At 36.6% G+C, this 23766-nt stretch overlaps 5 protein-coding genes across 6 annotated transcripts; 2 read left to right on the forward strand and 3 right to left on the reverse strand.

Annotated features, from left to right (window-relative positions):
* Positions 1-1616: 1616 nt before the first annotated feature.
* Use1 (Vesicle transport protein Use1) lies at positions 1617-5402 on the forward strand. The gene is made up of 6 exons (XM_028314113.1): positions 1617-1902; positions 1992-2088; positions 2333-2459; positions 3116-3321; positions 3715-3856; positions 4711-5402. Exons 1-6 carry the CDS (start codon positions 1715-1717, stop codon positions 4758-4760), a joined length of 810 nt encoding a protein of 269 aa, XP_028169914.1. The 5' UTR covers positions 1617-1714; the 3' UTR covers positions 4761-5402.
* LOC114359644 (Peptidyl-alpha-hydroxyglycine-alpha-amidating lyase 2) lies at positions 5221-8744 on the reverse strand. Its single transcript, XM_028314112.1, has 6 exons — positions 8536-8744; positions 8315-8460; positions 8042-8240; positions 7313-7828; positions 6440-6869; positions 5221-6112 (listed from the first exon to the last, which is right to left on the reverse strand). Exons 1-5 carry the CDS (start codon positions 8677-8679, stop codon positions 6750-6752), a joined length of 1125 nt encoding a protein of 374 aa, XP_028169913.1. The 5' UTR covers positions 8680-8744; the 3' UTR covers positions 5221-6112; positions 6440-6749.
* Positions 8745-8888: 144 nt separating this feature from the next.
* LOC114359659 (uncharacterized) lies at positions 8889-9799 on the reverse strand. The gene is made up of 3 exons (XM_028314135.1): positions 9658-9799; positions 9465-9575; positions 8889-9367 (listed from the first exon to the last, which is right to left on the reverse strand). Exons 1-3 carry the CDS (start codon positions 9664-9666, stop codon positions 9194-9196), a joined length of 294 nt encoding a protein of 97 aa, XP_028169936.1. The 5' UTR covers positions 9667-9799; the 3' UTR covers positions 8889-9193.
* A 361-nt stretch (positions 9800-10160) lies between these two features.
* Positions 10161-20901, reverse strand: LOC114359658 (uncharacterized). Of its 2 annotated transcripts, XM_028314133.1 has the most exons (7): positions 20335-20901; positions 13611-13879; positions 13196-13225; positions 12462-12675; positions 11497-11643; positions 11043-11183; positions 10167-10631 (listed from the first exon to the last, which is right to left on the reverse strand). In XM_028314133.1, the coding sequence occupies exons 2-7, from the start codon at positions 13870-13872 to the stop codon at positions 10550-10552; spliced, it is 876 nt and encodes a 291-aa protein (XP_028169934.1). In that variant the 5' UTR covers positions 13873-13879; positions 20335-20901; the 3' UTR covers positions 10167-10549. The 2 variants fall into 2 exon arrangements, with proteins under 2 accessions (XP_028169935.1, XP_028169934.1); XM_028314134.1 differs by lacking the exon at positions 13196-13225 and having other exon boundaries at positions 10161-10631; positions 20335-20900.
* LOC114359660 (uncharacterized) lies at positions 14333-16280 on the forward strand. The gene has a single exon (XM_028314137.1). The coding sequence runs from the start codon at positions 14340-14342 to the stop codon at positions 16278-16280; it is 1941 nt and encodes a 646-aa protein (XP_028169938.1). The 5' UTR covers positions 14333-14339.
* Positions 20902-23766: the final 2865 nt, after the last annotated feature.

Genomic DNA, 23766 nt, shown 5'->3' on the forward strand with positions numbered 1-23766 from the left:
GCCTGAAAGAATCACACAACCTATTCTGATTACTATGGAAAACGCTGGGAATGGGTATCTCTGTTCAACAATTACGTCGAAACTAATAGACGTAGACTAATAAATTTACATTCGTTTTGTAGAATGGCTCAAATACTAATAATACAATGCAAATAAAACATACCTTAACGACCTGGTTTTTCTTGTGTTGGAAAATAACTGAAAATGAAGTGAAAAAAGTCGTGTTTTTTTCTAATTAAATCCATTCTTACTCCCTTAAAATGTATGAAACTTGTAACTGTTTTCTACTTCTACTAATAGATAATTTTATTGGCTATAGCATGATATAAAATATTTGCTTATTAATGTTAAGTTACCCACGCTATCACTTGTTTTTGAAGGAAGAGGTGAAAACTTAAAATTAAAAACTTAAATCCTTGTAAATATGCGAGAAATGGGTTAAGCCCCAAATTTAAAGTATTTTCACCGATAAAATTGTCCATAGATTACGCCCTTAAAGTTTGATCACTACATGCCCGGACACACTGTATATAAAAATGAAACCCGTTTCGCGTTGTCACGGCATCACGTGTGAACGGCTGAACCGATTTCGATAATTCTTTTTTTTAAATGTTTGTGGAAGTCCAAGGATGGTTCTTACGGAAAAAAATATTAAGAAAATCTCTACGCTAAGGCGGTACGAAGTTCGCCGGGTCAGCTATAGTAAATAAAAAAAAGGTAGCCCTTATGATTATGGGGCACTTTACATGACGTCTTCTTATCGTACATCTTATAATACAGTCGAATTTGTCATAATGTATTTAATATTAATTTTATTATTTATTTCATTTGACATAAATACCAATTGACTTTAGATTGAATTAGATTGGATTTATTTTATTCTATTTTAATTGTTCGTTCGTTCGTTTCAGCCAAATGACGTCCACTGCTGGACAATTTTAATTGTATTTTAATTAATTAATTTTGACATTATGCATTGTGTAATAATTTTATTTATTTATTTAATCTGACACTTATATTAATACATTAACTTAAAATGACTTAAAAACTAAAATTTAAAAAATACTAATGATAAAAACTATTTACAAAATAATTCTAGTATGTGAAATAAAATTTTAGGGTTAAATTAGATTAATTTTATTTTAATTGAAATGCAGATTGTGTGAATTTCCTATACAATGTATTTTGTTTTTGGTATAAATAAATTGAAAAATTGAATTGAAATATCTTTTGGGCACTACCAGCGCTTAATTAATAAATGAATACCATTAAATCAAATCGACCATGCTTCCCGTTCAATTACCCTCCACGGAATCTTCAATTACTTTTTCAATTGTTTTTCTTTCGCGGCACTTTAACTGTCAAAGTTCGTTGTTTTGACAGCTGTCTGACAGGTTTGGTGACGTGCACAGAATATATGGATATAGTTCCAAAATACTGGACTGTCCTGTCGATGACATTGACAGTGGGGCGCCACCGTCAATACCGGATCGCTGGTTCAGATTTTTGCCATGTTGGAAACCATATAGTTGAACGATGGTAGCGCCCCCCTGTCATTGAGTTTGGCGGGACAGTTCAGCGTGGGTCATCTATAGATCACAGATTCTGTGGTGACGTGCAAAATTTTCGATTTCGAAGTTGGATTTTTCGAAAATATTGATTTTTGCTTACAAGTATAGTTTTATGTGTGAATAGTTGCTAAATAAATAGCACAATGGTGGAGAAACCGACGCGAAGCGTTCAGACGCAGCCAAAAAAATCTAGATTAGAAATGAACGTACGGCAATTGCTAAACAAATGTGAGCAGATCGCCAAGGATGAACCGGTGGACTCCAACTGGAGGCTCCGAAAGTACGTGGAAGCTTTGACTGAGATGATGACTGAGCTGAAAACTGGACCTGAGTATGTAGACACAAGAATCATCAACGTAACGTACAATGTTTGACTAAGTTGAAATATTTAAATTCTTAATTTAAATTTTATTCTTACAGCAAACCAGCTAAAGATGAACTTGCTGAGTACACTAAAAGGACTTCTTTCCTGCTAGGCCTCATCCAAACAGCCACTCTAAATAGCCCTATTGAAAAGGTAAAGAAAGAAAATAAGTTTTTTACTTACTACCTAAACGATCAGAAAATGTTGAGTTTTATAAAATCTGTGTATTTTAAAGTTCAATTCTGAAGTTGTTTTAAACTTTCATGATCACTAACATAATTATTATTACTGAAGAGATTGCTACCATGTACCTACCTTACCTACTAAAATTAAGGTACATGGTAATCCCATCAGTAATAATAATTTAGTTCTGAAGGTTATGCCGTTACAATTTTAGCTGGAAGCAGTCCAGCAGTTGTCGCACGGTGTGGCGACAGTCAGCGCTGATGCTGCAGCCCAGGAGATCCACCAGAAGACTGTAGCCAAGTACGGAGTGGAACTGAGATCAGAATTGTTTGGTTTAGGTATGTTGAACTTCAAAATTACTTGACGATTGATAGAATAAATGAACGATAAAAGATTTGGCTCAATACAATATTCAATTTCACACAGAAGCTGTATTATTTTTAAATAGAAAAAGTGAAAATTACCATCAGGTGATCCTTCTGCTCGTTTGCCTCCTGTCATATAAAAAAAAAAATATTTAAACCCCAGACTAGGAACACCCAATCTGTAGCTTACATACCCCCTGGTGATATTAGCAAACCTAGCTAACTAACAATTTCGAGAGTATCCAAAACTAATCTTACCTTAGATTAGGTGGTATTAGTGAACCTAGCTAGCTACCAAGTCCTAGAGTATCCAAAACTAACATTACAATAGGGAGTACTTATAGGCCCAAACTTGATACACCCCTAACTATTTAAGTTAATATCTGTGAGGCCTACAGCTTAAATACTTTTATAACTATCATCATCATCATCATCATCATCATTTTTGTAAATATTAGTGACTCATGTACTTTTACAGTTTGCTCGTACAAAATAGCGAGAAACTATTCCACTCTCTCTTAAAAAAAAAAACTTTAATAAAGTCAACAATTCAACATCTACATTTATCACTAATTATCTGGTAATAAACTACCAGACTAAAAAAAAAATCTCCATTATCTTTATTACAGAGGACCCAGACGATGCTCTTCGTAAACGGAACATAATAAAAGCACCAAACTTCACGAGCAACAGCAGCAGCCAAGAAGACATCGACTCCTTGCTGAAATACCACCAGAACATGCAGGAGAAGGTGGCTGAGAACATGGTCATGCTTACGAGGAGTTTGAAGGAGCAGTCGCAAATTGCTAGCACAATTATTAAAGCAGATACTGAGGTAAACTATGTTATTTATTCTTTACTGGTGTGAAATGCAGTTAACCAAAATCACAAATCAGTATAAAATTATGTTGTAAATGTAACTGATGAAGTGCACAAGTTATGTCATGTTTCACAAGAAATTTACAATAATTGAGATCGGGGTTTAAGCCTAGGTGCAGACCACCGATTTTTAGTTGGCCAATAGTTGCCGGCCGATATCAAATCGGTGTAATGTGCGCACTTTCATACATCTCCATACTGATTAAGAGCCCGACTCAACTATCGGCCAACTATAAGTCGGCGATTTGCGCCTAGGCTAAGGCATAAGGGCTAAATTGACAGATTATTACATACCGAGTTATTTGTGGAAGATAAAATCAGAAATGCTGGACTTTTTTGTTAATCTCAGGCATTGAAGAAATCATCTGACCTGACAGACCGCAACATGATGTCTTTGAAGAAGGAATCCACCAGATTACAGGAGCACAGCCGGAGCGCCTGGAAGTGCTGGCTGTGGATCATGATAGCTGTTGTCGTAGCCATTTTTATAAGTGAGTAATAAAATAATTTAAAAAATGATGTTGGATAATCAGATAGGATACTCTTGCTGACTTAAGTTGCAAATATAGACCCAATACACTGAACTGACCCACCCGTGACATTGATAGGGGGGCACCACTTTAAATACCGGAGCGCTGGTTCCGATTTTTGCCATATTGGATACTATAATTATAGTTGAACGAAAGTGGCGCGACTCGAAGACTGGCAGTCACTAACGTATAGTCAGAGTGTCAACAAGTATAACTGCTTAGGGCGCGACTCGGAGACTGTCGCCGACAGTTGACTATATTCGCCTACCACTATCACAAGCAGTTGCCGACATAATGTCGCTCGTCTGTGAGCTCTCTAACCAATAATTTCAAGACGCAAAAACATGACAAGTTCCCTAAAATACGAACTTCTCTACTCTTCATTCCAGCCTTAAATCTTTTGAGGGCTATCGTATTTGGTCTCACCAGTTGGAGTCTCTTTAGAGTAAGGTCCTGTCACCCTTCAGTGGCTCAGGCAGTGGCGCCTACTGATGAGCGCTGAAGCGGTAGAAAGACACGCATTTGCACGTACCAAGATGGCAGCACTGTAGTAAGGTCCTCACTAGTACATCAAGCTTAGGCGCAGACCACGAATCGTATCAGCCGATTCAACAAATTAGAATCGAGCCCAACTATCGGCCGACTAAAAGTCTCTAGTCTGCAAGGAGTCTTAAAATGTTTCATAATAGATACTTTATCTTCTACTAGGGCGACTTTGTATCTTTAATTACCGAAACTGATGTGCGATGAAGCTGAATGATGTCCTATTTAATTTGTAACAAAAACAGGATAAAATATTCCACTTTTTGTTCCAGATATGGTGCTCTTCATGAAAGTTATGAAGAAACGAAAATATGAACTATAAGTGGTATGTAACTTTAGTTTTTTGTATGTTATTTATCTCTGTGTAATCTTAATACATACCTGTTTAATTATGAATCATAATTACGTAGTCAATGTTACAGTTAGCTCTAAATGACACTTTAAAATATTTATTTATTTATGTATACCTACTTGATTATACCTATGTGTATTGTATTTAATGTAACTTATTTAATATCGTGTAAATATAGTTTTAAAAACATGGCTAATTAATTAAGGTGCAATAAATCTAAATCTACAGAGAAAGTTGTTTCATTAACAAAAATAAAACACCACATTTAAGTAATTCATTTAATTTATTTTTGTTTCTTTTGTCTAATAAATACTCAATAAAATTAATTCGAAGTAAGATATAATTTTTCAAGTACCAATATCGTTTGGTCCTTCTAGATTTTCTAAGGATACGGACTCTACATAGCAAGTATATTTTTTCTTAATCGCAATTGGTATAGTAAAATAACTATTTAAAGTAATTTTTATGCCTATTTGGCAATAAAAACTTCAATTGCCGCGAATAATTCTCTACGAAAATTACTGAATTCAATTCCGTCTATATTATATTACGTTTCTACTCCAATCGAGTATTAAATTTTAATCTGTGCGTGATTCTATTGGACCTTTGCTTCCGATATTAAAAATAATTTAATAATTCAGAAATTAACTACTCCACTTCGAAGCTCGTATGACATAATTGCATACGATATTTGGTAGATATCTTAGGTACTGACGCCAGCACATCTGATTATTAATTTTGTTGGAAAATCGCTTTTATTAGAACCGTATAAGATGTTACAGTGTTAAGTTTTATGTGCCGCCGTCCATACATAATACAAAGTTAATGTTAATTTATTTTAATATACGCTTCTAGAATTTTACTAATAGGTATTTGAAGCATTTTGGTTTTACATCTTTATAATTACACTAAATATGATGAATATTTTATATTGAACATCTCTAGGTAGTCTAATAATAATTTTATAGTGCGTAGATAAAACTATTTTATTTATATTTATGTTACAGACAAAACTCCATGCATAACACTCGTGTAAAGTTCGTGACTATGTGCTTTGATAAAAACCAAATATTTATTACATAGACCAAGGAGCAGGGGAGTCCAAAAATACAGATAATTTTGTATTTTTGTCTTTATGTTTCCCCCTGTGAATTAGGAGTACAAAATACGCTGAGCAGCTATTTGATTTGCATTATTTAATTTTATTACCCAAAATATGAGGCATTTGAATAAGAAATGTGCACAGAGATCCTAAGAAGGAGAGGCCTTGGTTGATTGAAAGCTAAAGTAATATAGATGAATAAACTAGGTATATTATTATTCCTTTATTCATCTTACTTTCTTATTTTTAATTTTTTCTTTTTACAATGTAATTATTATCAAAAAATAAAAATACATTATAAAAAAAAAACTTAAAAATAGTTAACCCGCTGGCAGCGGAGCAGGGCCCAAGCTACCGGTGGTCAGGGTCACAGGCTGAGGAACCTCCGGACAATGCGTGCCGTGCTGAGGATCACCGCCTTTTAAATCTGACCCTTGAGCCAACCATCTAGCGAGAGCTTCTTTAGATGTTGGTCGAAGCTCTTCGCTATTAGCCCGTTTGCCGAGACAACTATCGGGACAATGATCGTCGAGTCATTATTATTATTATTATTGTATTGCCTGCGAGTTCTGGCTGTGACACACCACACAATATACTTATTTAGATATAGTTTGTCTATAGTCTATGGATAGGGTGAATATATTTTTACTATTTAAAGGAATAAATGTCATAGATTGAAAATTTAAGCTAAATGAAACTGCTACGTATATTTCTTTTACATATTTCAATAATATTTCCATCTTCTTAATAACTGTCCAATACAATGCACCGCGAATTATATTCTCGGTGACGTACGAGCATATTTTACACTTTCCCAAAATAATTTCTATGTTTTTATTCATTGCACAAGATTTGTTCTACTTCTTGTCGTATACGTCGGTTAGTTCGAACTTCCAGATCTTGTTGGGTCCTATTTCGGTGACGTATAAGTGTGAGCCGTTCCTTGTCACGGCTAGGGAGTGAGGGTTGGTGAAGCCCTGCAAAGAAAGAAAACTATTTTGAGATATACGTATAACATGTCCTTTTCATACACTTTAGGAACAGCCTGTAGGGTGTTATAACTACACTACACAACACATTTTATAGAAGTGCCACTTTCCAAGTACGGTGATTTTTGGTTGTAGGGGGAGATAGCAAACTTTTTCAAAAGGAGGATTGACACATTTGGCAAGTTTTGGAAACTACAATTTGTTTCAGAAGATCTTTAAGGACGTCGCACAGTTATCAACCCGAAAACGGATCGTAACCGTATCAACTTGAGGCGGTTCTTTGTATTAAACTCTGTACTGCAACGTACACTTATCCGCACCGTAAAAACGCCTCGCATCATGACGAAAGGCGAAACGATGTTGATCCCTTTCCAGATTGATAAGTGTGCTATTTACCTTTAGATGTTAACAACTTAAAACAAATAACTCACCGTGCTCGGTTCCCAAGTATCCATAATGGTTCCGTACACAGCATTCACCGTGAACCCTCTAACAGCTATGTTCTGCGATGTGGGACCATTCACTGCATACAAAGTATCTCCTTGCGAAGCCACCGCGAACACCCTTCCCAGCGTTGGGTCCTCAATAACCGTTGCTGGCTCGAACATGTTGATGTAACTCTTCAGTCCAGCTTTGGGGCACACGATCCTCATATTCTCTCTATCAGCAACACACACAATGTCCAAATGCTCCAGTAAAGTCACGCTGTGGGGCAGATTCAGCGTCAAGGTATCAGAGTCAGTTGGTATGGCCAGCAAAAGGGTCCCTGCTGCGTTGAACTTAAGGATCTGGTTGTTGCAATACCCATCAGCCACGAAGACCTCGCCAGTGGTTGCCACGGCAACCGATGTGGGCATACAGAGGAGAACTCTACGTCTGTAAGGGTAGCCAGCTGTGAAAGCCTCTCCGATCGTCAGGACTGGGTATTTGTGGTTGTTTGGAGTGTACTGTAAATAAATATCTACATTAGTTATGTTTTAAAAATCGATCAATTTTACATTTACTTTGATGATATTTTATTATTGTCGATGAATTCAGAATTATTGTTGATTGATTCTCAGAGAGGTCCTTGTATTTCCTTAATGGATTTCATTTTGCAAATAAACATATTTGAACAATAACTTGACCTACAAGTTAACGTTACGAAAACTCACGCATACCTTAAAAACTTGATGCTTAGCGACGTCGGTAACCCAAACATTGTCGTGATGGTCGACTGTGAGTCCATGTGGCATGTAAAAAGCATAAGCACCCCAACTGTGGAGCACCGATCCCGTCAGTGGATCCAAGATCAAAATTGTATCCTCAATTATTGGTCCTTTATCCAAATTTTGGTACACATTTGACTCGTTGAATGTGCTGCAAGGAAATACCAATTTTATTACGTGTTACGTTAGTTTGATTTTAGTAGTTTACGGATGCTTACTGCTCACCTTTCGTCCCATACCCTTTCAGCTCTGTGAAATATAACAGGCTGTCCCAAAGAATTGATCGACACAGCTGTTATTTGTCCAACGTTCAAAGACTGCTGTGGCCAATCTTTTACTTCTTGAGGTCGTAAAACAATCTCGTCTTTAGGCTAAAAGTATAATCGTTCCTTTAAGAAATGCCCTCCAAAACTGGATAAGTATTAAGTTAAAATTGTACTTCTTACCGGGTGAAGGTCCAAGTTTTTAAGCATGTTGTCTTCGTTCGTCCCATAATTGAAATAATCGAAATTATCTCTCACCGTTTCTGGCTCACAATTTATGCCAGCAAAAGCCACCACCAATAACACTATTGGCACCATTTTACCCATTTGTTGTGGTCCTCTTTATTGCTCAGATTAGTTTGCTGTTTGCCGGAGTGGCACGATATTGATTGCGCGAGTTGGACTCGACGCATGCGTGTTACCAACCAAGTTCCGGCTTGAAGAGTATCAAGCCTTATTACAACTCTCAAGGTCAAAATTGGGGAATCATCGACCAAACAACACATTACATAAACATATTTTTATTTTCACATAAGTTTAACAAGTATCCAACTAAAGTTAAGATTACACAATAAGAGACGCACAACAACGAACATTCAAGGAAATAAACAAAAATAGGTTCTCTTAGGCTAAATATTATGAAAATATAAGACGAAATTTGATTTCATTTACTAGTGAATCAGTCTCAAATTAGAATCGTTGTTCGAGCGTGGCACAATCGGAGATTAGAGCTGATGTGGCACTTTGAGAATTTGTAAATTTGGCACATTTGGGCGTTTTGCGAACGTTTAGGTTATAAGGGAGCTAGCTTTTGAGATTTTGGGAGCCAAGAGTATCTTGATCACTGTCCACGCCACTCGGAATTTGGCTGGTCCCAGATGTAGCCCGTCTCCGTCATTGAGCAAACTGCGTTGTAATACTTTCCTGGACTTCGACAATATGACCACGAAGGGCATTTACACCTAAATAGTGTTTGAAATTCCTCCTTGCACACTTCATTCCACCAGCACGTCCTCTGCAAAACACATTCATGTCAGGATATTGATTTTCGCGCACGATATCGTTTGATGTTATTTGACACTTATTTTCAATACACTTTTCATTTATCTCACCTCAGTGATGTATCCTTTGACCGACTGATCAGAGTGACTTCTTTTCGTTTGCGTAGCCGTCCCCAGCATTGTAACCAATATAATTGTGTATACGAACATTACATATTGAACCTGGAATGTTATACGATGAATTCATCACACAAACACATGGAAAACCTTCAATGCACACTTGGAAAACACTTTTTGCCCTTACCTTAATCATAGCAGATATTTCGGGCCTAAAATAGATTTTGTCGGGCGACCTAACCTTTTCATTTCACGCCCCCTGACGGAGGTTTGTAAACTTCGTCGCGCCTCTTTGCCATTTTGTTTGACAGCACAATTTTCAGTAGAGAGTTGCTTTTCACCGACATTATTAAACGAGTAGAAGATGCTAATACTGAATTGATAGTCAATTGTTTTTAACTAAATACTTGTTTGTAAGTAGGTATGCATGTACTCGTAGTAGCTGATTAACCAAAAAAGTCGTCGCTTATAACTCAGATATTTAAAAACATAGCAATTAGTAGTGGTCCGATGATTACAGATTCATCATTATTTTTATTTAGAGTAATTTCCCGTTTTATCCAAAATCGTATGTAAATTATGTAATGTAATAATTAGGTACTATTTATTTTTGAGCAACGAAGCTGAAAATTGGTATTTTCACGGACTAGATTTTTTGATGTAGAAAGAAAACTGACAGGTGATATGTACGAACAATTTAATCCTAACAATTTTTAAAAATCACTAGCTACGTAGGACTTCCAAGATGTTCTTACAATTAAAAATGCAACAGTAACAATAAAATGAGCAACATAACATAAATACAATTAAATTAACGTTAGAATATAAATTAAAACCCCAACAAATAAAAGCGGGTATTGGATTGAAGATAAGCATTTGGAAGCACAAGTTAGGTTTCTCGAATCTTTGGGTGGTATAGAAATAGGTTAAACTCCAAACAATTAACTAAAAGATAAGAATGGCACTTAGATATAAACAATAAATACACTTTTACAAACAACTTTGGTCGGACACTAGTACACTACCACTACATTTGGGTTCTACTGGCTCACGCGCCTTCGTGAAATCACTACAATTGTCTACATTGCTTGTACTTCTTCTATATTGTTCTCTTCTATGTTGTGTTCGTTTTGAAACCTGTGAAGGTCTTCTGCGTCTTTTCTGTAACAATATGTAAGAATAAGATTTGAAGATGCAACTACTGAATTGTTTATGAATGGTTTATTGTCTTTTATGGTCTTAAAATTCTTTGAAATATAAAAAAAAAAACTTTTTAGACACCCATTGGACTTTAGACTTTTTGTCGGCGGATAGTTTGGTTGTGCAGTTAATCAGTAATTCAGTATTAACATGAAAGTACGCACATTACAATGATTTGGTATATCAGCTGATTCCTCATACAAATTAAAAGCGTACCAAAGTATCGGCTGACTAAAAGTCTGTAGTCTACGGGTTGTCTTACATTATTTCAAGGAAATCATTAGGGTTTCCATAAGGGTAGCATATACCTACCATAAGGTTACTCATTGTGGTCTATTAAAATATAGTTACCAAAAGTGTGTATGTACTTACGAGTATTTGTTGGGCGATGCTTGGAAGATACTCTTAGGGCAAAGTCGGAAATATGGCCAGCACTCGCCCCCAGCTTGGCTGCCAGCTCGTTCTGCCTCCACATACTCTTCTAGAAGATTTGCGTATGGGGATTTGCTTGGACTGAAAAAGGAAAACTGTATGCACCCTGATAGAAAAAAAACTATGCCCGAATTATGCCTTATAAATGTTGGTTTTCCACAAATAGATTTTATCACGAGCGTAATCCCTTTCGAAAAGCGGGATAAAAACTATCCTACGTTTTGTTCCTGTGCCTAAAGCTATCTCTATACAAATTATTTTAAGTAGCAAAATTGAACTGATTGTTGTGAAGTACAGGTACCAGCCGACCAGCGAAGATAAAATTTGGTAAATGGAAGTAAAATAGTCATGAACTTTAGATCAACATCAGATAGTAATCAACAATCTCACTCACGTAAAGAATAACTTCATAATTTCTCCGACGAAACCGAAATTCTTGAGAGGGTGGGCCTGTATCTCACATATAGCCCGCAACAGGCACTCCTTGCCTGATAAGCCGAAGTTTGCCAGGAGATCCTCAGCAATGCCGTACAAAAGGGCTCTGAAAAGAAAAAAAAAGATAGGATAATAAAACCAATAGCAATTTAATAACAGAATCACTTGTCTGTCTAAAAATCACAGCCCTGTAAGAGTTACTTTGTACTTATTGCATAAACTGCTTTATTCGACAAGCATATTCCAATCGTAAGGAACTACGTTTTCCTCAGCTAAATCACAAATTTTATATAAACTATAAAGCACTTAAATAATGGCGCCTCATTTGAGAGCGTTGATAGAATGTTTAATGGGACCAACAGACGTTTCCTATGGCTGCAGCCAGCTGCCTCCGCGTGTGGAATACCTGATGATGTCTGCTATTAGGAGAGTGAAAGTTGGAATCAATAAGTCAAGTCCCTGGTCACGATCGTCGGACCACGTGGGGCCCTTATACGTGCCGACTTCCAAGTAATGTGTGTGGGCCTGGTGGTACAGGTTTCGTTGTCCCAGATTTAGGAGGACCCGTTGTATGTCCTTTTATGGGCGTGTAATCGAGTCCTTTGGTTTAACGGAGCTTCGGTAAATTGTGTATTCTTCGAAATTGGGGGTATCATTATGGTATACCAATCGTAAACCACGTCGCTATCAAATATGGCTACTTATTTTGCTTCTTCAGTTTCTCCTTATCCCTAGTTTCTATTAGCATACTCATCAATTAATTTATGTTCAGCAGTGAACGTCCTGTGACTATCACGCTCTTAATATCTTAAAATTTTTGCTACTACGATCTCATTGAGATTCTCTATCCTGACCTGATCATGAACCATCGTACTTTAACTCAAAGTTCGCAAACTATTTTATAATATAAAAAAAAAATCTCACCTTTCGCCTCCATGTAGTTTGTCAAGCACAGCTCTCTCCACGTCGGGGTTGATCGTGGAACCCTCGGACCGCTTCCCTCTCCGTCTCTCCAGGTACTGACCCACATAGTCTGTGGCCATGGACAATGCTGCCCTGCCCATAGACCGGGCCAGGATTGGCGGGAAAGCGCCGTAAGGATTCTCGTTGTCTGTCAGACCTAATTTGTCGAAGTCGACTGTGAAAATAAGTTTTTTTTTAGAAAAAGAGCAAAGGAATAATTTCAAACAGGTTTTGTTGTCGTTAAGTAATTATTTTTATTATAAGCGGTATCTATTGATCAATATCTTTTTAATGTGGGTTGTTTTTGAAAGTTTTATTAAATGATGAATTTACGATGCACGGAAAAACGTAAAATGATTTTTTACTTCTGAAAAACAAGCTTTTACTTACAACGTTATTACTATTATTGTTTAAAAAGTAATAATTTATAGCTCAATTACTTTCAGCATTCCTTTTGATACAAGAGTTATTACTACTTATATTTACTTCAATTTTTATGTTTAAATACAGTTGGATCTATATTAATTTGTAATTAATGTTATTACTAATGAAATTACCTGTGGAGTTAGCTCGTCAAATTTTATGTATTTTTCTAAATGTCTAACAACTAGCTAAATTAAATTGTAGACTGGGTTATTGCTACTTGCTACTTGTTTCTAAAACTACTAACTCCTACTGAATATACCAATACTGACTTTGGAAGTCCAGGGTGTATTTCAATGTACCTGTAAATGATTTTGATTACACATCTCTTTCTAAAAACCTATCTAGAAAACGTTTAATTCGTTTCAAGATAATAAGCAGCTTTTCTTTAGTCAAAATTCTTAAGACTTAATTCATGAAATATTATTTGAACTTTTAGTTTTATCTCTATCATAACCTATGTCACTGTGCCAATCCAAGATTCAGGCAGCAATCCTCGGGACTACTCAACCTTCACTGGTTGGATTTTATTGGAGACCAAACTGTAGATCCTGGCTATACAGGAGTTACAGTGGTGGGATGTCCCGTAAACCAAAATTCAACGAATCCAAATAATAATGTAAAAAAAATGGACCAAAATTTTTATTGTGAAATTCTTTTGCTTAATCTTTGCGTAAAAGTACTTACTTGTAAAAGGAAAACTAACTGTCATATTTGACAGGAATCCTTTGGGCGGGTGCCTCACAAAAGGCATTGATATGGACGGTGTAATGGCCATGGTGGTCCCCGGGGGTAGGGCCAGGCGGCCATCGTTGGTGATCCACAGTATCCTCTTCTGCCGGGAGTGGGGTATGTCTTCTTTGGGGATGTCTTGGACGTTCGGGGATGCCATAGGCAGTAGCGCGGCTAGGGCTATGCTGAGCAGCACTCGGGGTACTGTTGGATCCATCGCCAATCTGGGATCATTTACGTGGAGATTAATAATCGGGTTGGTATTATTTAAACGTATAATTTGCATCTCTACCATGTTAGAGGATTTTTCAAGTAATGCTGCTTGGATAACTCCACAGATGGGCATTTTCCTTTTGTCAATAATATTTTAATGTTAATCAATAATTAACCAAATGTGTATTTTTTTCCTTTTTGAACGGTTTTATTTAGCTATAATAACAAATTACACGTTCTATCTCATCAAACAACCGACATGTTAGGTTTTGTATTTACATCTCCCATAAATAACGTACTTCGTTGAAAACCTTTTCATTTTTCCTTTATAAAGTTCAATCACGTCGCTATCAATCATTCGTGACATTTACTGACATTTACATAAAACCACATAAATATAAACAGTTTTCTACGCAGATATTTTATTATAATTTCATATTCATTCACCTAGTTGTAAAGTGGATATTCAAAATGAAGATATCCGAGTGCAATCATATTCGCATTAGAGATGGTAATGCCTACGGAGCAAACGTGGAAGAGTTAATAAAATTCATCGAGAAGAAGTATAAAATTGATTTTAGATCTTTGCCGCAATGGAAGGACCTTGTGAAGCGATTACACGTCATGACCACCGACTGCAAACGCAAAATTGAAGATGCAAATCAACGCAAATACGTTATGATAAGCAAAATCCTCGTGGAGTCGACGAGAGACTCGCCGTTTGCGCTTACCGACAAACTAGCAAGAACATACAACAAGTGGAGGATGTTAGAAACTGCTCAGAAGAAATCACGAAGAGTATCTATGAAACCTGAACCAGATTTCTACCTACATCCATCTGAAGAAATAATCGGAGAAATCAGTGAAAATACATCAATTGCTCATCAAAATACTGAGATATTTCTGCCTGAACTTCTAGAGCCAGAACCAGTGGTCAAATCTGATGTAGAAACAGAAACCGAAGCGGTTGTAACATCACATCTACCTGTGAGCATTTGTATAAATCAACACAAACTCATATCTCCTCTGCGGTCTCAAGAAGTAATTTTCGATTATTATGTCATGCCTCAAGAGTTGGAAACGGTGGCTGAAAGAGAGTCTAAAGAATGGTTGTTGTTAAATCAAACTGAATCAGTTAAATGTTTCCCAAAAGAGATTTGCATTACTAACACATCACCTAGTGAACAAATCATAAAATTTTCAGTTGTCAATTGCACAACGGAGTATATGAACATCAGATTCATGTGTATAACAGACGACTCGCCCTTTAAGAGAATCAAAATTATACCAGCCACTCCTAAAAGATTATATCCAGGCATAGCTCTAACATTTAAATTCGTTTTTAAACTTTTTCAAAATGTCGATGAGTTTTCTTCCATGTTATATTTTCGAGTTGGTCAAAAAGTTTTAGAAGAAGCACCCGTTGAGGCTTTATGTATTCCTATTCAGAGCAAATTTAAATTATCAAGACAAGCATCCGTATCAAAGGCAGTTCATATTCCGCCAGCATATTTGTGGCAAATAAGAGAAGACATGGGTTTTCCGACTGGCAAATTAAAAATATCTGTCAATGATAGCCATTCTTATCACTTACACATAACAAAGCGGATAGTGAATATTAGCAGAGAGTGCCAAGATAGTATTGTGTCAATAGACGTTATAAGTCCTAACACAGAGAGTTTAATTGAAAGAGTTGAAGATAACGAAATAGTCACGGAAAGCAAAATATTGGCAGCTTTAAAAGAAAATCCGGCTGAAGAAATTCAGTCTATCAAAACTGCAGATATTATTGCTTTAGTGGTGGAAGATATAGTAGACCTCGCTGTAGATACGTTTGTGTTTGACAACACTTATAAATATTTAGAACCACATTCAAAAACAACGATTAATGTGTCTTTTACGAAACCAGAACGCATTGGAAGCCACCACCATTACTATGACTTGGAGTTTTGTGATACCACTACTGATGAGGTCATAATAACAAAGATTGTTAAAGTTTTTGCTGAAGTCTTACCGCACCCGATACAAATATATCCTCGAATACTAGACATGTCGAAATCTCCCATCACCCATGGATTTTGTGAAGACGATATTGTGATAACCAACACACATAGACTCTACCCTGTTACAATTAAATTTAAATTGACCACGAAAATGAAGAAGTTGTTCTGCATTACACCTATGGAATCATTAGTACCTGCTAAATCAAGCATGAAGTTTGCTGTCAAGTTGTGCTCAAAAGATACCTTATCAAAAGACACAGACGAGCTAGCTCATTTTACATTCAAAATTATAGTTTTAGGACACAAATCTGTCTACCATAGAGTGCCTCCATTTTTCTATGAAATCATTGCACCGTGTGCATCAGAATTTAAAAAGGTGTACAACGAGAAATATTTCAGAGATGAATGAATGAATAAGTCGCTTATTTGAAAAATCGTAACGTTTTGATGAATTTACGTTTCAATAAAGGATTAATACGAATAATTTGTTTCAATCGTGGGCGGTCTCTTAAAATGTTAAATGAGTAGACAATTTGAGGGGAATGTCGTCGTGCCGAGTGAGGTAGCCAGGATAAAACCTGTTGACCGACTTGCAGAATGTGTTACGGGTCAAGTGAGACGATTGCCTGGACCCGCATAATATCCCAGACCAGATTCGCAGGTCACACGTGAACCGGTTTGATTCAGATTACAATCGATTATAAATCATACAGTTTGATGAGTGGAACGGTATAGTTCCGATTGTTGTGATCGATGCTATCTCGCGTGTAGAGCATACCAATAAATTACCTAATATGATCGTGTTCGAGTTTCAGTGGCATTAAATTTTTATGTGCTTTAAAAATAAGGAAGGGAATATACGAATTGGTAATAAATACTACGTTTATAGCTAACTTATGATTATGATATTACTTAAACAATTGAAAAGCACGAAATAATTCGTTAAAAAATCTAGTAAGGAAGGTAAATTAATTTCGTGTGGCATCAACTGTATAACAATCTTTAGGTCGTCGTAAAACCTACTTGTCATTCGCTAAACACTGTTTCATTCGCAACAGTACCTACCGAGTATGTCACCTGAGAATTGATCAGATATCGATTTATTTCGGAGTTGCTTCACGAAATTCATTAGTATGCATACCTAGTAGCGCTTTCACGGACTTCAAAAAATTTACCCTACCACAATACCAAAAGGATGGTTGGCTTGGCAATCGTAAAAGGTATAGCAGATTTACAGTTTCTCATCAGAAACTTATGTAAATTACAACGATGATAGTTTTCCAATATTGTTAAGAGTAAATTGCAGTTGTGTTTTTACATTTCCATTTCAGTTATTAACATTGACGTTCTCAAAACACAAACTGTTACCAAGACTACTTAGGCGCAGACCACCGATTTTTAGTTGGCCGATAGTTCGGCCCGATTTTAATTTGTATGAAGAATCGGCCAAATCGAATCGGCGTAATGTGCGCACTTCCATACATGCCCATACTGATCAACTGCCCGACTAAACTATCGGCCGACGCAAAATCGATGGTCTGCGCCTAGGCTAAAGATAAGCACAATATAGCAACGTGCTAGCTAGTGCGCTCTATCAAAAAACTATACATTCGATGTCTTCCTGAAGTGCCATGCCCATTTCTCTTCACCATCATCAGGTCATTTAGGGACTCGTACCCATTTCGATTGTATCTATTTACGCTATTTTACATCTTACCGTCCTCTATCTTTAAATTTAAGACACACTTTATTTATTTTGATTTAACTCGGCGCATTTCCAAATCAATTAGGTCTTGATTTATTACTTAACTATCAACTAAAACCCTATCTATATGGCTATCATGACGTCCTATTACTGTTACCGTATTTATAATATTTCCAAAAATAAAATATGTGTAAATACTAACGACAGAGTCAACAATCCCTATTTCTATACACAATAATTCATTCGCTTGATATATTTGCACGCTAACATGTTCTACCAATCAAGATGCTTGCATAGATCACTATCTCTCACTTAAGTTTGCGTGAACGAAAGATTCGGAACAATAAATCTATTTAACAATTTGTTTTAATTGGTAATCGCTGCCAATTAAACTAATGTTCATTGAAACCTATAAGATCTAAGGAATTCATTACGTAATTTAATCGATGTACGCACATTATACATAACGGGGAAATATCTTTAGCAAATAGAGTATAAATTATTTATCGTCAAATTATAGCTTTTGTACAAGATAGATCTTTTAATCTTTGTAATTTTTTCATTATTAATTAAAATGATGATGATGATGTGTAGATTGTTATGAGTTAGTTAACGAGCGAAGAAAAATTTAGGAATTTAATTTTTTTTTATGCATGACAAGTGGGATGCAGTCTAGGATGATACGTATCGGCCCTGTACAAGACCCGGATTATAGTGTTCAGGAAAGACAGCAGCAGGCAGCGAATTCCAGTCCCTAGCTGTTCGCATCATAAAAGAGTCATCGCCATAAAATTAACAGTTAATTAATTTTTATAATATTCGTTCGACGCCTTTTGGCATGTGTTCTCGCTACCTCTAGCAATACAATGAGGTCTAAAACAATAGCTTGACCTAAGAAAATCTAGATTCACCTTTGGAATAGGGTTTCCACTCTTATACAAAAACAAATTGGATAAGATAAGGATAATTTAGACTTATATCTAAGTAAATGTTTGATCAAATTGACATTAATAAACGCAGCTTAAATATAACATTAATTTTCGGGGTTCGGGTTCGATTGATCCTTGAATTTTATCAGTATAAGACAAATATTATGCAAACATCAGCAAATCTCCCGAACAAGTTTAAAGGAAAATTCTCAATTTGCCTGTGATAAACCAGAAGGCTCGTGAACCTGCAGTGGATACTAAAATACCTGATCATGATGATGATGATAAGTATAAATAAATTAATCAAAGTCCGTCATTTTCCAGATGCCTGGCAACCTTAACGGTAGCTAGAATGCGCGCACGCATCGCGCCATTTCATCTCCGCCAAATGTGTTATTGCTTTAACTCGAGGACCGCTTTATCGCACCACTACCACATAAATGTTGCAGATAAAATTTGGCAGTTGGACAAGTTAGAAAATTTCCAACAAATATAACTAAACTTCATTCATTGACAACGAACAATAAATATCTTGAATCATTACATCAAAACTTCGAGGAAGAACTTGCTACTGATGAATTTGATGTAGAAAGTCGTAAACATGTACGAGTACAACATCTTAAACACAATTAAATTGGAATCGGTGATTAATACATTTAAGATGTTTGCGAACAGGTTTATCTTAAAATTATAGGTTTTAGATACCCTGTTCTTTGGTAATTGGCTCGATTGGAGTTAAGGAATAATAACTTATTATCTCATAATTAATTTTAAAAATATCATCACTGACTTATTAATTGCATTCTATGATCTACCACGACCTGATAAAAATATTTAATTTTACAAAAGTTTATGTTGTATCAAGTTTGAAATTATCTAAATCGCATATTGACTAGCGCAATACGCATGACCTTATTTAGTGTGGTTTTGCAAGTATTTGACATGTTCTGGTTTACTAAGTCAAGTAAGCTTAGAATAAAGTGTCACATGCGAAATATTAATATCATCAACTCACAACCATTCTGCGACAATGTTACATTCACTAAAAATAGCTAAAACTCGAAAATTTTGAACAAATCGCTGTTGATATAGTACCTTATCTTTACTAGTAAACATAAAGATATTGAACATCTTCAAAACATTCTGAGGGAAAATTAATATCACCAACACCCAAAGCCTCCTTCAAACATAAATCACAATGCAATTCATTTATCGTCGCTAAGTGGTGTTAGCTGGATGCAACAAATGCAATTTATATCACAGATAAACATCTTTATGTTGTAACTCAAGTCGCATTAACTCAATTATGCAACCGTAAAATCAACATTGTCCAGCTTATCTCTGGCTCAATTTACGATCAAGACATAAATAACAACTCCCAATTTAATTGCTCAATGCTCGCGAATCCATATTTCATGAGCCACGCGCAAAATAGGAAATTGTTAGTTGTCTTTGGCACGAAAACAAAACTGTTTATAATTAGCATTACATTTACCGTTTCGGCAATCGTTTTTACTTTCATTAACATTAACAATTCTCCCTGCAAAATGTTTCGTTGCAGTGTTCAAGTATTCGGAAATACACACTGTTTAATATTTCATTCCGTTTTGGTGATATAATTTAATCAACAATATTCTTTTCATCGGCTTTTCTATTATTTCAATTAACTTCAACACTGTAAAAAAGTAAATTAAATTAACTCTACCTAATTAGGCTAGGGTTAATTAAACGCTTCGTAGCTACGAGGAGAACATGCTTAGAAACAGTTGTTCACGATCACGATCACTGTAGCTTGAAACCTAACGCTCTATCCCAAGATGAAGACTTACCTCAATATCACAATGCAGGATCAAAAATATTCATTCACCACACCAAGTGCCTAATATGTCCTTGATAACAACACTCACACTGAACTACTATGTCCTTGGCAAGCGAGCATCGCTAAATGTATCGACCGACCGCACGTAACTGCGCTCGCGGCTTCCGCTGCCAAAATTTCGCTTACTTTCCGTCGCGTGCACGAATAACAAACACTGTTCGTCCTAAACAAAATCCGCAATTGGCTGACGTCACGCTCGTCCTTCGATCTTGCTGCGTCTAATTCGTTCAACGTCCGCTGCACCGAGGAGGACTTTGTATTCACATGCCACCGAAACTCTCTTCCCTAATTGCGATGCGCGGCGCGTACTTCGCTTTCCGTTTTGCAAAACAATGGAGCGCGGCACCCCTGGCCGGCGAGCTGCTCATCGTTGGGTTGTCACTTTACGGTACAGTCATAACGTAGTTGTTTAACAGCTTTTCTTTAATCAGTTATCTGGCTGCGCGCGCTGGCACGAGTGTACCGGTGGCGACTGCTAGCGAGCGGGTGTGCGCGCCGACGTCGCCTCGCCAGTTGGCCACTGGGTTAGCAACGTTCCTTTTCCTGCTTTGCTTCTATAATGGGTGACTTACGACTCGCATGTCTGCTTGGACCCCATCATTGGGGTCATGCGAATTAAGAAAAAGTGATTCGCAATTTTTATCCTCGTCACATTTTGCGCACGGAATTTGCAATTTATTTGCCGTATCGGGTAATGAGGTTTTAATGAAAAAGGGTATATTGAAAATCCTCATTCTCAATCATCAGCATTTCAATCAATAGGTGAAAGGTTGATTGATATCTCTTAAAGAAGCAACATATTCCTATCGACCCTGAATGTAAATTATTGTTAGCCAAAACTGCATCATAATCATAAAATTTAAAACCGTAACCGACCCTGCTTTACAGCACCAATTTGCATTATTTTCCACCTAAATTATTGAGGAAACATGCATGTTTAAAGTGACACTAAAATGTGTAAATTTTAAAGACTATAAATTTTAATATCGATAACAATTTTGATATTAATATACACACACATGCGTGTAAGAAGAGGCAATTTACGAGTAAATTTTTATGTTTCTTATAACAAAAAATTTACAGGCGAACGATAGTGATGTGAAAAGTCGATTCTACAGTGTTGATCCCTTATAACTAAGAGAAGTTTAGGTTGAATTTTGTTGAGTTCTAAACACTTTAATGAAGATGTCATCTCAGGTAGGTAATCAGAGTCGTTAAAACCGTACAGATCTCGCAGATTGTGTAAGTTGTGTAACCGAACTGGGTCGGAACAAGTCGTGACAAACTAACTGACTGACGTATCATTGCGCCATTTTCATAAAACACCACAATGGAGGCAATCTACAGTTCTGCATGCAAACAAACATCAATTATTAGGGAGAACCATTGGTGGGATACAATGGTATTTGCTAATTTGAAATTCGCTATACAATAAAATTGTGGAAGGTAATCTCATTTGTAGACATTGCTGCACTGAACATCCACAATTTCATAATATATCATATTTTTATTGTCTCTACTTTGCGTGTTGGATTGGACAGTGAAAATGATATTGGAATTACATTACACAATAAAATCTGGAATTTGAATTTAGTAAATGGTAATTAAGTTGTCGGTCTGATGGAGCAGTGCCACGGTAAATTTAAACTAAGTGGATTCCAAGGTTCGATTCGTGGTCGGATCAATTTAGGATAAGCTAGAGCTTAAACCTCAATTTAGAAATTGAGGCTAATATGAGGCATTTTGACACTTTGTTCACCTGGGTGAAGAAAGTAGAATTTTTAGTGTCCTCATGTCACCTTGGAACCATTTCATTCAGGTGGACAAAGTGGAAAAATCTAAGATGAGGTACCTGAGGACGATTGTAGTTCCTATCTTCATGACCATTGGAAGAGAATGGAAATCGTAAGTTTATGTCGCGCTCAAATCAATTTGTTGTAATGGTGGACCATCAATTAGAAAAACAGTTACGGGCGATGGACCATCAAGTTAAACATACAATGGAGGAATTCATGCCACTATGTTTTATCTTTGTTGTATAAAACAATGATAAAATGAAAATATTGTACTGTATACAGATTACAGTGTAACTAGTCAAAAGGTTAATATAAAGTCATCAATATTACTTCGTTCGTTTCAGCCGAAAGACGTCCACTGCTGGACAAAGGCCTCCCCCAAGGATTTCCACAAAGACCGGTCCTGCGCCGCTTGCATCCAGGTACTTCCCGCGACCTTCACCAGATCGTCGGTCCACCTAGTGGGAGGCCTGCCCACGCTACGTCTTCCAGCTCGTGGTCGCCACTCAAGAACTTTTCTGCCCCAGCGGCCATCATCTCTTCGAGCTATGTGCCCCGCCCACTGCCACTTGATTTTAGCGATTCTGTGGGCTATGTCAGTCACTCTGGTTCTCCTACGGATCTCCTCATTTCTGATTCGATCACGCAGGGAAACTCCGAGCATAGCACGCTCCATCGCTCTTTGGGTGACCTTGAGCCTTCTTATGAGTTCAATATTACTTATCGGCAAAATTTCAGCAGTTTCCGAAACATTATCATTATGTAAAATTATGAAAGCATTGTACATAATTAATTTATTATAATGAAATCCATTATGAATAAATTGATATCTACTTTACAGTCGGCACTTCAGGAAGTTGAGCCAGACAACTAATTAAAGAAAGAGAAAACAAATGTCTGAATGAAATAATTACTCAATCACACATGTTTAGCGCGATAACGAGGTGTTAAGCGTTGTATATGTTAATTTAACAAATTACTTGCAAAGATAACTTTATAATAAATCATCACAAACGTCTGTATTTCAGTAGAATTTCGGGCGTTATCGTTAACCGATCCTGACTGAGATTTGTATCAAGCGGCCATTAATATGTAATTCTTGAACTACGGTCAAGGCTATCCAGTTAGACTAGGGCATGACCCCCCATATTAGTACGCCATAGCACGGAATAATAATGGCCAGTGCAACCCAGAACTTAACCTCAAGATCAAGATAGGAATGTTTTAAACTCTTGACAAGTGGGAAAGTCCAGGATTTTTGGGCCACGTGGTGTATTATGAGCCAGTATTCGTTTTTGTGCTATGTATTTTTGCATATTAAATTGACTTCAATTATCCTTTTGCGAGGAATCCTAGGCAGCATGCTAACTGTCAGATCATCAGTCCATATAGCCGTAGGATCTCTCTCAATACGCGCCATTTTACTATGTTTACTCTGTTTTAGCAGGAAGACTAGATGCAGGCCTCTACCAACTGACTAATCTGGAAATCTTTACGGGTGCCTATATTTAGCAGTTGTTCACTGCTGAAAATAAACCTCTCGAATGCTGATTGATGTGGCTAAAGTGATGATGATGAATAACTCT

This window comes from Ostrinia furnacalis, unplaced genomic scaffold, assembly GCF_004193835.3.
Source record: "Ostrinia furnacalis isolate ACB-3 unplaced genomic scaffold, ASM419383v2 OfSCF4536, whole genome shotgun sequence".
Classification (NCBI taxonomy): Eukaryota; Metazoa; Arthropoda; class Insecta; order Lepidoptera; family Crambidae; genus Ostrinia; species Ostrinia furnacalis.

Coding starts and splice junctions, on each gene's coding strand:
- Use1 (XM_028314113.1), top strand. CDS start 1,715: ATGGTGGAGAAACCGACGCGAAGCGTTCAGACGCAGCCAAAAAAATCT. Junction 1,903..1,991: donor GAGCTGAAAACTGGACCTGA/GTATGTAGACAC, acceptor TTATTCTTACAG/CAAACCAGCTAAAGATGAAC. Junction 3,857..4,710: donor TGTCGTAGCCATTTTTATAA/GTGAGTAATAAA, acceptor TTTTTGTTCCAG/ATATGGTGCTCTTCATGAAA.
- LOC114359644 (XM_028314112.1), bottom strand. CDS start 8,679: ATGGGTAAAATGGTGCCAATAGTGTTATTGGTGGTGGCTTTTGCTGGC. Junction 8,241..8,314: donor GAAAGGGTATGGGACGAAAG/GTGAGCAGTAAG, acceptor ATTTCCTTGCAG/CACATTCAACGAGTCAAATG. Junction 7,829..8,041: donor CTAAGCATCAAGTTTTTAAG/GTATGCGTGAGT, acceptor ATTTATTTACAG/TACACTCCAAACAACCACAA.
- LOC114359659 (XM_028314135.1), bottom strand. Junction 9,368..9,464: donor TCAAAGGATACATCACTGAG/GTGAGATAAATG, acceptor TGTGTTTTGCAG/AGGACGTGCTGGTGGAATGA.
- LOC114359658 (XM_028314133.1), bottom strand. CDS start 13,872: ATGGATCCAACAGTACCCCGAGTGCTGCTCAGCATAGCCCTAGCCGCG. Junction 11,644..12,461: donor AAACTACATGGAGGCGAAAG/GTGAGATTTTTT, acceptor TTTTCTTTTCAG/AGCCCTTTTGTACGGCATTG. Junction 11,184..11,496: donor ATTATGAAGTTATTCTTTAC/GTGAGTGAGATT, acceptor TTCCTTTTTCAG/TCCAAGCAAATCCCCATACG.
- LOC114359660 (XM_028314137.1), top strand. CDS start 14,340: ATGAAGATATCCGAGTGCAATCATATTCGCATTAGAGATGGTAATGCC.